A 12,294-nucleotide genomic window follows, 5' to 3' on the forward strand; every position below is an offset into this window, starting at 1 on the left:
GAAATGAAATGTCAAAGAATACAGTTACTTTTCTTCTTACCTCCAAGTTCTTTTACATTCAGAATAGCATTTGGGAATGGCACAGCTTTAATACTGAAACCTGAAAAAGAAAAAAGTAATTGAAACCAAACAGAATAACATCTATATTACATCACCCTTGATTAACAAAAAGCGGTACGATGGTAGCTTGCCACAGGCAAGTATTGGAGTGAATAAATAATGCACAAAATTGTAAAGTCATTGATAAAGTAAAGGCACTGATATTGTTTGATCTAATTGAAACATTGCACTACACTTTTCCCAATATCTTAAAGCAGGCTGAGCTAAGGCTGAGCTTCTTTTTTTATTTCCATGATTATTTACATATTTACATTGTAGATTCTCATGGAAGGCATCAAAATTATGAATGACACATATGGTTGCACTGGTTAGCAGGTATTTTTACCCATTTCACAAACTGCTCCAGTTGTCTTAGGTTTGAAGGGTTCCTTCTCCATGTTTCAGCTCCTTTCACAGATGTTTAATACCACAAGACCACTTCAGAACAGTCCAGTGTTCTGTTCTTAGCCATTCTTGGGTGTTTTTAGCTGTATGTTTTGGGTCATTGTCCTGTTGGAAGACCCATGACCTATGACTGAGACCAAGCTTTCTGGCACTAGGCAACACATTTCATTCCAAAATACCTTGAGTCTTGAGATTACATATCGACACATATTCAAGACACCTTGTGCCAGATGCAGCAAAACAGCCCCAGAACATAACCAAGCCTCCTCCATGCTTCACAGTAGGAAGAGTGTTCTTTTCTTGGTGTGCTTCATTTTTGCATCTGTGAACATAGAGCCAAAGAGCTCTAGTTTTGTCTCAGCTGTCCAAAGGACATTCTCTTAGAAGCTTTGTGGCTTGTTAATATGCATTGTGACAAATTCCAGTCTCACTTTTTTATGATTTCCTCTCAGCAGTGGTGTCCTCACATGAAGTCCACTTTGGCATAAACATTGACGGATGGTGCGATCTGACACTGATGTACCTTGCCCTTCCGAGTTCACATTTAATTTGTTTGGAGGTTGTTCTGGGCTCTTTGGTTACCATTCATATTATCCATCTCTTCAATTTGTCATCAGTTTTCTTCTTGCGGCCCTGTCCAGGGAGGTTGGCTACAGTCCTGTGGACCTTAAACTTCTGAAGAACATGAGCAACTGTAATCACAGGAACATCAAGCTGTTTGGAGACGGTCTTATTGCCTTTATCTTTAACCTGCTTGCCCATCATTTTCTTTCTAGTCTCCTGGCTCCTTCGCTTTCTCTGGTCCATGTTCAGTGTTGTATCCATCATGTCTCCAAACAGCACAATGACACATGTCCATTTAAATAGGCAGACTGACTGAGGACAAGTTTGAAGACACCTGTGAGGCTGATTGGAGGACACACCTAAGTTTAACATGTCCCTTTTGTCCAGTTACTTACAATCTTTTCTAGGGGTACCATTATTTAATTTTGTCCAGGCCGGTTTCATTAGATTGTTTTTTAAAATGATTCTGTTGAACAACAATTCATAAACAGTGTGTGAATATATATGTGTGTGTGTATGTGTGTATATATATATATGTGTGTGTGTGTGTGTGTGTATATATATATATGTGTGTTTATATGTGTATGTGTGTATATATATATATATATATATATATATATATATATATATATATATAATACACACACACACACACACACACACATATATATATATATATATATATATATTTTTTTTTTTTTACACACAAATAGATATACACAAACATATACAGTGATGTACACTGGTAGCGAGTTTGCATTGAGCAAGTGAATTGACTGACTGATAATGAGCTGATAATAAAATACAGTGAATACAAACCTGTAGTGGGAACGATGCCATCACTGCTCTCGCTGCACAGGCGGGACAGCAGGCTGGTCTTTCCGGCACCTGTCAGGCCGATGCACACCACATCATACTCTGGTCTGGGCGGCGGAGGTCCTTTACAGCACAGCGCACGGAAACACTGCAAGACACAGCAGACTAACTGTTCAATGCTGCCATAAAAATGTGTATTACATAATGTTCTGAAAGATGGAGATGTTATTACTTTATCTGCCCTAGAATATTTCACAGTATGGCATTAAACTTGTCTATCTCCATGGAGACAAGCCAGTGACGTCATGAGGGCAAGTGAAAGGACAGATATGTAAAAAGTCAATCCAGTGCTCAGTAAGAATACTACTAAAACACCTGTAATGAAACACATATGCTAAGTCAATCGGTCTAATGCTGTACTATGGAACATTTTTAGGTAAAATGGAAGTAGCAGAGCTTCCACCAGAAAAGTTACATAGTACAGCATTAAAACACTTAAAAGAAGTCACCACACATGTTGTATGTATGGAGTGCAGTTTGTGTGGTGCAGGGCTGGTGTGGGCTGCAGGTCACCAGTGGTGTGTGGTTGGAGACCCCCAGAGGCAGACCTGTCGTGCTTGAGTCATGACCTGGGTCCAAGTGCCTGCTGTGAGACATTAAGAACAAAATGCAGTGTGAACCGTGAACAGCACTTTAAACGTGTGTGGAGAAAGCAGCAGTATCCAAAGCAAAAAGAGATCTCTTTTATTAGCAGGACAGGAACCAGCCTGGACAACACGCACACTTCACTATATGTGCAATATCAGGTTTCAGGAGCAGCATGGGCACATAAGACCACTCGCTGTTTATGACATAAGAGGGGTCTATAAAAACAAGTGGAGATCAGCAACCCTTTACCCTGTCTCTCATTTTAGGACTACTGTAAATTGTCCTTTCAATGAAAAGTAAAAAGTTGCTAAATTAGTGCAACTGTTGCCAAGTCTGTAGCCAGCTACTATACTGTGATTTATTATCCATTGTATCCAAACTAAGAAAAAAGTTTCCCTGTCAATATTTGGCATTATTTCTATGGTGATGAAAATAATTCAAAGACAATAGTCTTGAGTCTCCTATCAGACGGTGCCCATCAGCTCCAGACGTGAACGTAGCAACCCGACCCCGACTCCTGCCTGAACCCGGCCGTCTGCCCCAACAGGAAACCCCGTTCTCTGCACTAAAGGCTCCATCAGAAACACTCTGTGTATCAGGAGAAAAGTTAATGAGAATACGACAGGCCACACACAAAAACACACAAACAAGGTCATATACAACAATGAATATCAATGCAAATGTGCATATTATGCTAAACTGACTTGTTATAACAGCCACCTTCCATCAATAGCTTATTGTATTTTTATTCATGCATGTATTGTTTTGTAATCAAGGCACATGTTTTTTTTTTTATGTACACCCTATCTCCACCCAATACTATACTTCATTCAGTGCTCCTAACTGTATCGTATTTTAAAGCATTGTGAATCAATACTGTAATGATTTTTATGAATTGGAATTATTGTACAAGTGCCTGCAGTAACTGTAATTGTCTTTTTTGTATTGTATCAGTCTACTAGTGTTTGCACCTTTGTACTTCATGCCTAAGATTAAGTTCCCAGAGTTTACCGTTCATAGACCAAAAACAGGAGGAATCGGGTAATGACACTAACTACTTAAATGTATGTATGTGTTGTATGAGGTCAGGCTGAGTTGAGAACTTCTAAACTGTTTGTATGTTGTAGATGCACCTGACATGGATGGAAGGCACAGGACCTGGTGCGTTTTTAGAACACGCTCAGTATTTTTAGAGATAATAAATGTGGGTGAGCAGAGCCCAGACGCTCCAGACTGGTTCATGTTACATTCCTGTACACACTGCTCATTCACTGGGGACTCCTCTTTTACTAGCAGAATTAAAGACAATGCGCCTGATGTGACCATGATCGATCTCTGAATGAGACCCTAATCCTTGCACATTCACTGCTGTCCTTATGCACACTACATAAGGAAGTGTTCATCACATGTGAGAAAGATGAAGAATGTTTTACATAAACGTGTGGCAGCCAAGCAGCACTGGTCCATTGCTAGTAAACATTTTAAATAGTGCAAATGAGTTTGTGTTACTAAATATTTTAAATAGTGCAAGTGTTATTAAAGGGACAGAGTCAGTAGCAGTGGAGTGAAAAATGAAAGGGAAAGGACATGCAGAGGCACAGGGCACAGATGGGTCCAGTACCAGACGTTTTTATTTTTCCAGACTGGGTGTCGGGACAACACTTGTGTGGAGGACTCACTCGTGACCTTTGGAAATGACAGCCCTTTATATGGGTGTCCCGGCGGAGAAGCAGCACAGATTTGTGTGTAATACACACCGGCAACAGTCATAACACAGGCCCGTAAAGCTGTGAGGGCGGGACAGACCGCACTGTAGTGTGCCTCGCTCTCAGAGCCATGGGGGCAGGGAGCTGAGGGCCACATTCATTCATCCTCATTCATCTTCTCCCCTTCACTTGTTGTTGTTATTTGCACTTTGAAGCAGCGGGTGGGGGTGCTCAGTACAGTGAGGGGAGCGCTGCATGCCATTCTCGTTAAGGCCCAGACAGACATGGCTGCTCATGGGCTCTTCCCAGGCCTGTGTTCAAATGACTGAGACTACTTTGCCTTCATACAACATCAAATATCTTCCTAGGAAATCAAAAAGGTCTTTCGTCAACCCAAAGATTTGGAGGGAGAAATTAGACTTTTTTGTGTTAAATGGTTCTCATTAAATGTGTGCAAGTTCATACAAGAGGGAAATAATTAGATACCTTTTTTGTCATATTACCTAACTCTACGTAGTGATTTGACTTGGTGCACTCCAAAAATAGTGGCTTGTCAGGTCTCTGAACAGGTGCATTTATGAGTTGTGCAGCAGGACTAGAGCTCATGTGCACAATTGGCCTATCACTTTTATCTCTTGACATGAGTGTAGGAATGCGTTGAAAACAAGCCTTTGAGTGCATCATTGTCTAGTGTGGAGTGTCCGACATACAGCAAAAATAAGGTGACCCTGTCTGCATCAGTGTAGCATCCGTCTGGTGAAGTAGACCGTGCCATACTTAAGTCAACAAAACCTTCAACAACACACATTATGAGAGAGACAGAAAGAGAGACAGAGAGGAAGAGGGGGAGACAGAGAGATGGGAGAGGGAAGGGAGAAAGAGGAAGCGAGAGAGGGGAAGGGAAAGGGAGAGAGAGTAAAAAGGGCAAAGAAAGAGCTGGGAGGAACAGCGAAAGAAGGAGAGAGAATGGAGAGGGAGAGAGATGGGGGAGGGAGAGACAGATAAGAGAAACAGGGATGAAGAGGAGGACAGGGGTGTGACAGACACAAAGGGGGAGACAGAAGAAAGAGGGAGTAGAAGGAAGACAGAATGGAAGGAAGGGAGGGAGAGAAGCGCGTGAGAGACATTGCATAGATGCATTATAAATTTACATATATATATATTTAAATCTAAATAGTCGAATTGTACAGTGACATTATTCATAAAAGTGTAAATATGGCACCATATCATGACTCAGTCTTATAAAGCAGATAAAACACTGGCCTCCTCCGGGTCCTTCCTCACACTACACACACACTCAGAGGCTGCTGACCATCAGCTGAAGAATCTAGAATGGAGGTAAACATCATGAACCTCTCCAACTGGGATCATGAAGTTGGGGCACTTGGCTAAAGTTACCACCAAATCTGTCAATATGAGGCAAGCTGTATCTGCAGCATCGAAAATTATGGAGCCCTTAACATAAACCATTGATGACTAGGGCATTTTCACATGAGGTTTCACAAGAGGACAGAATACAGAGTGATTAGGTGGCATAAACTGCTGTAAGCACAGTGACAGAAGCCTTGACTATTACAAGAAATGGGACTGTTCTGATGGAGGCTGTATGTACCTGGTGCCAGGGGCCAGTCTAGACACGCAGGTATAGCAGACTCAAACATCATCTGGATGTGGCAGTGGCACCAATCCACCCCATCAACAATACCAAAATTAGTTTATTTGTTTGGATCCCCATCAGCTGTCAACTTGACAGATTCCATTTCTGTGGCCATTCCCTGAGAAAGAATACCATATTCTGATTTAATGACATACATTCATCAAGAGTTTTACAAACCAGTTGTAAGGCTGAGGACAAAGAGTGGAGCAAACTGCAGACCAAAGACACAAACGCCCAGAGCAAGCATCACAGAGACAGGCTCTGCTTGGGTCCACTGGTAAATAAACTGTAATTAGGACGGGTGATCATTTGGGAACATTAAATAGCTGTGCCAAAAATGTTGGTTTCCTGGACACAGTATAACGCAAAAGATGTTTTTCCACACCCATGTAGAGGATCAAAGCTTTTGGGGCCCCCTTTTGAAGGCCCTGAAACCAGTGTGCAAGAACCAAGGGGGGTTGAGGGTACCCCATCTCACCGAAACAAAAAGACTGGATAGATAGAGAGAATACTTGCCCTACTTACATCCGATAACACATTTTCATCTGACCCTTTCAGAACAACTACATTTTATGATAAAATGAGCCATTAATCTCTGTGGGTCCATTCCTTCACATTCAACAAGTGTAAAACACCATGCCAAAAAACATTTACATTGATTTCATGATAACATAAAAAACAATGATTATGTCACTCAATTTTGATATCATAATTTTTTTTATAGATAAAAGTGTGGTGCATCAGCAAGCTTCATATGATGAAAACGAACAGATGAAATTAAAATTATACCACATTGGCTTTTATGAACTTTACAAGTCAAAAGTTACAACACTGTTCACACACAGTTCCTGTGAGATCAAGATTTGCACTCACAGAAACATGTGCACATACAATGCTTTTCAGAGTTAGTTTAAATCATCTTTTTTGTTGGGTTCAATAATTACAAATAATCTCTTAATTTGATTTATTGCACAGCTCTAGCATGCACAAGTACAATTACAACATGTTCTGGTTTAAAATGCATTTTACTACAATCTTCTCTCCATTTCAGTAGTATGTCAACAGCTGACCTTTGAGTCACTGATCTAGGCTGATTCACCCTGGACTCTTCCTCATTTCAAACTCTGGACACAATTAAGTTGTTGTATTTTCCCAGACAAAATGGTCGAATTATTGTGCCCTTCTCCAGAATCATAACAATAATTGAATTTTTTAAACTGTTACAAAGTAACAGCTTAAAGATTAAATAATGGTTAATTAGAGTAAAGTCAAACATATCAATAGTTATGACTACCGGGTGCTGACAGTTACAGTTTGATATTTTGTCTCTTTCCCATTCTACTCTTTATCCATTATTGGATGCCAAACAGGCAGGTCCATAGTTCCATGCCCTTATTGATATTTGGAGACTTGGGGCGTTCCGGCACATTTGTCGGAAGTGAACCAGACACATTGTTTTAACCTTTGCTTGAGGAGCCTCTGTCTCATTCCCAGAGGCTGCCTGTGTATAAGGGTCAATGACTTCAATAGGCCTTCATTAAGCACAGTTAGTGTCAACAGTTAATTATGCAAATATGGAGACCCCTCGTGATGTTTGTGGCCTCCTCCTTTCAAAGGCGCAGACAAAAGTCCCACCTCTTCACAGCTCCAACGTTTGTAACATACGTCCTTCAAACCAGACCATTTACCTCACTAATTTTTGTCAGGAACCAGACATGAAGTGTTATGGAGCTGAGGCCCCTACAGTTAAAGAACCTCTAGAAGGTTCTCACTGTGTGAAGCACTTTTCCTCACAGCGACTGGGGAGAGACGGATGATGTGGGCTGCTCGGGAAAACTATGATGTGGGGGGAAAAAAAATAAAAAATCAACATCAAAACAGTAGTTAATTTGAGCAAAAATGCATGACAGGCAAATCCAAGCTTTGTTTGTGTGACGATAATGACAGGCCTCGACCACACCAGGACAGTGGCCCGAGGTTTCAAGGCCGGGAAGCTGTTGTGATAATAACCATACACTCATACTTTCTTTTGTTCCTATAGATGACACATACAGAAGAAACGCATACATGTGACTTTATCGTAAAACAGTTGGACAGGTGTCAGCTTTGTCAGTGTAAGTTTACTGTCACAAACGTGGAGCACATGTTTCACTCACACTGGACTAGATCACAGTGTTTAATAAACAAATCCACACTACATGAAGCCGGTGACTGTGCACAGAGTGGACAGAGGCCATGTGCTCCAACATGTGAAGAGAAGACTACACAGTGTAGAGACAGCCCCACACAGAGCAGGAGCTCAACACGATTGATTCCACATGCTCTTCCTCTTCAAAGAGAACGTCCAAGCACAAACAGTGTATGTCAGAATGGGACATGGACTCATCTGCTACCCACTCTGTGGCTAATGACACAGCAGCAAGAAGAAGTGTCTGTACCAAGCACTGGTGTCATGCAACCGCCTGGCCACCCAATGGACATGGACAGCAAACTGTAAACCAGATTGTGTCAGAGGCATTAGGTGATATTAAAATGTACAATAAATAAAAAATAAATGGTCAGACAAAGTGAAGCTTTGAAGATGAGTCAAAGCACTCAAAAGTCTGTTCTGATCTAAAGGGACTTAGGATGAGGACTTGAGAAAATCCACTTTACCGGAAGAGGAGATGTGTGCTCACAGACAAACACAGGCCGCTCTCCCACACACTCCACAGAGCCAAGGCTGATGGACACATGTGCTGCAGCGCAGGGCAGATTGCGAAAGGAGCTTTCATAAACGGCTGAGCACAGAGGGAAACATTTACTTAGTCAAAGACAGGAAAGAACAGATCCTGATGCACCACAGGCCTCACCTGTGACACTGCACAGTGCAGGCGGAGGAAGAGGAGGAGGAGGAGGAGGTAGCTCTTCCTCTCCAGAGACATGAGCCCTTCAGACCCGAGGATGACGACTGATGGGAAAGCCTCTGCAGACCCACACAAACTAAGATCAACCAAAAAGACACTGCCTAATATTAAGCCCTCATGCAAGGAAGTAGTCAAACACAATGTGCTTTTCATTCACTCAGCGGTTGGAGCTGATTTTTGTAAATCCAGCCTGATTTTCTACTGATGTTTAACTTTGAAGATTTTAGGAAACCAAGGCCCCACTATTAGTCTTCATGTTTTAGTTTTAGTGCCATCTGCAATGCAACAAGACAGCATGCAACATGTGCCAAGGCAAACTGATGAAACTGAGAGGAGCATTTAAAAGTGAATGACTACATCTTGGAGTAGGGGAATTACACTTTTAATTGACTCTTAGAGTTTCCACTTCCTCCCATGATTGTAGGCTACTCTTCAGTACAAACCAGTGAAGTCTGATGACATATTTATTACAGCACAGACTCAGTCTGGCTGGGTTACCCTCAACTGACCCAATGAAGACAATAGAGCAAGCTCTTGTATGGTCCAGATTATGCAAAGTCAACATTTAATATAGTATTAAACTACATTTATCACAGAAGTACATTTAATCTGCTTGATACATTATATAGAAATTAGACTTTTGGTGAAAGAAGTACTAATTCAGAGGACTGGAGCTTATTAGTGATTTGATGGCTCCACCTAGAGGACATGGCAAGAATGCCTGGAGCATGTTCAAGAGAACAAGCACCACTTTATGAATGAAAGGTGTTTAACAATATAGCTGTAAAAAAAAACAAAAAAAAAAAAACACAGCAACTAAAGCAGGCAATGAATTAGAGTACAGCAAAAATGGTAACAACATGTAGATTTTTATTTCTGTGACTTCCTTCTGTGAAAAGTTACCTGTAAAATTAAGATGATAAAAAGTATTAATACTGTTATATCATAATTAAATTAAATTCCACCATTACAAAGATACAAGATTATAGGCCCACACTCTATACTATGGATTTGCCCGATGACAATGTTCACTCAACTGTCACAATGTATATGGAAAGTCAGATCTTTGGTTTTTCAACAGACAAGAACTCTACACAAGGACAAACCAAGAAGAGGACAAATATGAAACAAATTGACTGTATTAAGATTAGAGTTTGCTAAAACTGCAGGCACATAATTCACAGTGCATCAATGGGCCCAGGCTTCTCAAAAGTGCATTTCCTTTGCTTTCCAGCAGGGGGAGATAAAGCTGTTTTACTCAAATCACAAGTGAAGCAAGTTCAAACATTACCTTGAATTCTTGCTCAAGTAATCTTAAAGAGTAAACCAACAAAGCACAACAATGTGGTCAAAAATCTCAGATGGGGTTGTGATTCACAGTGGAGCAGCAGGCCTTTAAGGGAACACAGATAATCACTTGCACTTGATATAAACAAGATATAATGTTTGGATTTTTTAAATTTACATGCAGTGGTTTGTGACACTCATTGGCCCACAGTTCCATGGTCTTGTGGTAGCTATTAGCTACATTATGCTTCAAAGAGAAATTACAGATAGAAGTGGAGGTAACACAAATATTATGTGCAATCATGTGTGACAAGATTTTGACTTTGGTCCATAAACAGTCTATAGTATGATCTGAGAACTATCGTCCAAATGTCATACACATACACAGAACTACGATGAAGTGAAAAAGATCTGTCTGTCAATCACTACACTTAGAGCCACCAATGTTTTTTTCATGGCCAATGGTGAACCTAGGAGAACTGATGGTTGATATTTCTGGGCCTACAGGTAGGGCCATATTTTAATAAAACTGTATTCAGGGGAAATTTATTTATGTTATTATTATTATTTATTTTATATAGCAAACTCATCCACAACTTGTTTAACTACAAACTTGAGGGTGTGGCACTGACGGAAGGTCTAAGAAATATTTGGATATTGCGCAAAACTAAATACAGAGCGCTACTATAAGTAGCATCTTCATAAGTGAAAAGGCAACTGAAACAGTTACTCCCAAAACTTCAGCTAAACTACGCATGCATTCCTCCTCCTGCTGTGATTCATAAATTCTTTTAATCCTAATAAAATAATTAGGGTGACTAACAGCATATTTTCTAATATCTAATCATGGGTCCTGTGAATCAATACATATTGTACTGGACAAAACACTAATCTAATCTGCAACGAAAACATAATGCATAAAACATAATAACTTTAAATGAATCTATAATTTGTACACATGATACATGAAAAACTTTCATTTTCATATTTGAGATAGATAATATCTGAAGTATCACATTGTTTTCATTCATTTAGGCCAACACAATCAATTGTATTGTACTGAATTGTATTCAAGACCCAAATAATTGTAATATAATTTCATCTATAACTGTACAGCTCTTACCTGGGCAGCCCAGACCCCACGCTTTAAAAAAACTTTACAAAGTCGTGTTTGTCTGGAACCATCCTGTTGTACCTCTACAACTGATGGATTAATGACAATATTCTAAAATGTGGGTTTTGCCATGGGGCATGTCAAAGGTCAACTAGTACATCTTTTCGAGGAAGTTCTTGTAGTGCCTTGGAAACAATCACAGTGAAGTTCTTGTATAAGTGACCCTGGTGATTACTCAACTTGTACTGCAGTTATTTTTAAGTGTGGGGTATATAAGGGCCAGGAGGGGCACAGACTGCTCCCATCCTGTCTTTGAAAATCAACGGAAGTGTTCGGAAACAGCTTTTCACACAGCGTGGGAAAAAGAGAAACATCAAGGTGTTTGTATGTGGCAGGAGCTCTCACTGGTCAGTGGTCACAAGACACAAGGTTCATTTCACTAAGCACAAGTGAAGCTTTGTGCCAGATACCACCACAACTCATCAGTTCCACATCACAGCTCAAGTTAAATGGTATCTGAAAACAGGGCGTTGGCGAGCAGAGGTAGGCTGCCACTATCTAGTTGCGATCCCTAAATATCAACATATCTGTAGTTCTGTCGTTGCACCTGTAGTCTGCATGCAGGCCTGTCTATGGTTAGTGTGGTGGTGGCTATATTATCATTTAATGTGATATTTTTCTTAGCAAGCTATATTACACTACAATACAATAACACACAAATGTGTTATTGTAATAGGCCTATCTGCATGTCCGTTATGCTTTGGGTTGTGGCAAATTTGGATTTATGCCTGAAGGTTTTCAAAGATTAAAACGTGGATTAATATAGCGACTAAGCAACCACTGAAGCAAGCACATACAAAAACATTTTGTTTTGACCTGTGCCTGCAGCGATCATGTTCCACTTGATTAAGGACATAATGAGATGACCACAAAGTGCCCCACACGTCTCTTAAATCCCTAATGGTTTGAGCATTGTGCCGATCCACAGAGAAGCTTGGGCCACTGGGCAGTGAAGTTCAGGCACAATGCAGTACTTTGACTTTGTTCACACTGTTGAAAGCAGAAATTCTTTGACTCAGCAAATGATCTAAA

The 12,294-nt window shown here is 40.5% G+C and overlaps 1 protein-coding gene across 1 annotated transcript in view; it reads right to left on the reverse strand.

Annotated features, from left to right (window-relative positions):
- Nucleotides 1–12,294, reverse strand: part of arl15a (ADP-ribosylation factor-like 15a) — a 42,568-nt gene that overhangs the window by 25,168 nt on the left and 5,106 nt on the right. Inside the window, exons 2-3 of the mRNA XM_020937855.2 lie at nucleotides 1,888–2,032; nucleotides 41–100 (exon numbers count right to left, since the gene is read on the reverse strand). Coding sequence (XP_020793514.1) covers nucleotides 41–100; nucleotides 1,888–2,032 — 205 coding nt within the window. The remainder of the gene's footprint in view (nucleotides 1–40; nucleotides 101–1,887; nucleotides 2,033–12,294) is intronic.

The sequence above is a fragment of the Boleophthalmus pectinirostris genome, unplaced genomic scaffold (genome assembly GCF_026225935.1).
Source record: "Boleophthalmus pectinirostris isolate CB_2022bp ecotype Guang Dong unplaced genomic scaffold, ASM2622593v1 HiC_scaffold_4, whole genome shotgun sequence".
Classification (NCBI taxonomy): domain Eukaryota; kingdom Metazoa; phylum Chordata; class Actinopteri; order Gobiiformes; family Gobiidae; genus Boleophthalmus; species Boleophthalmus pectinirostris.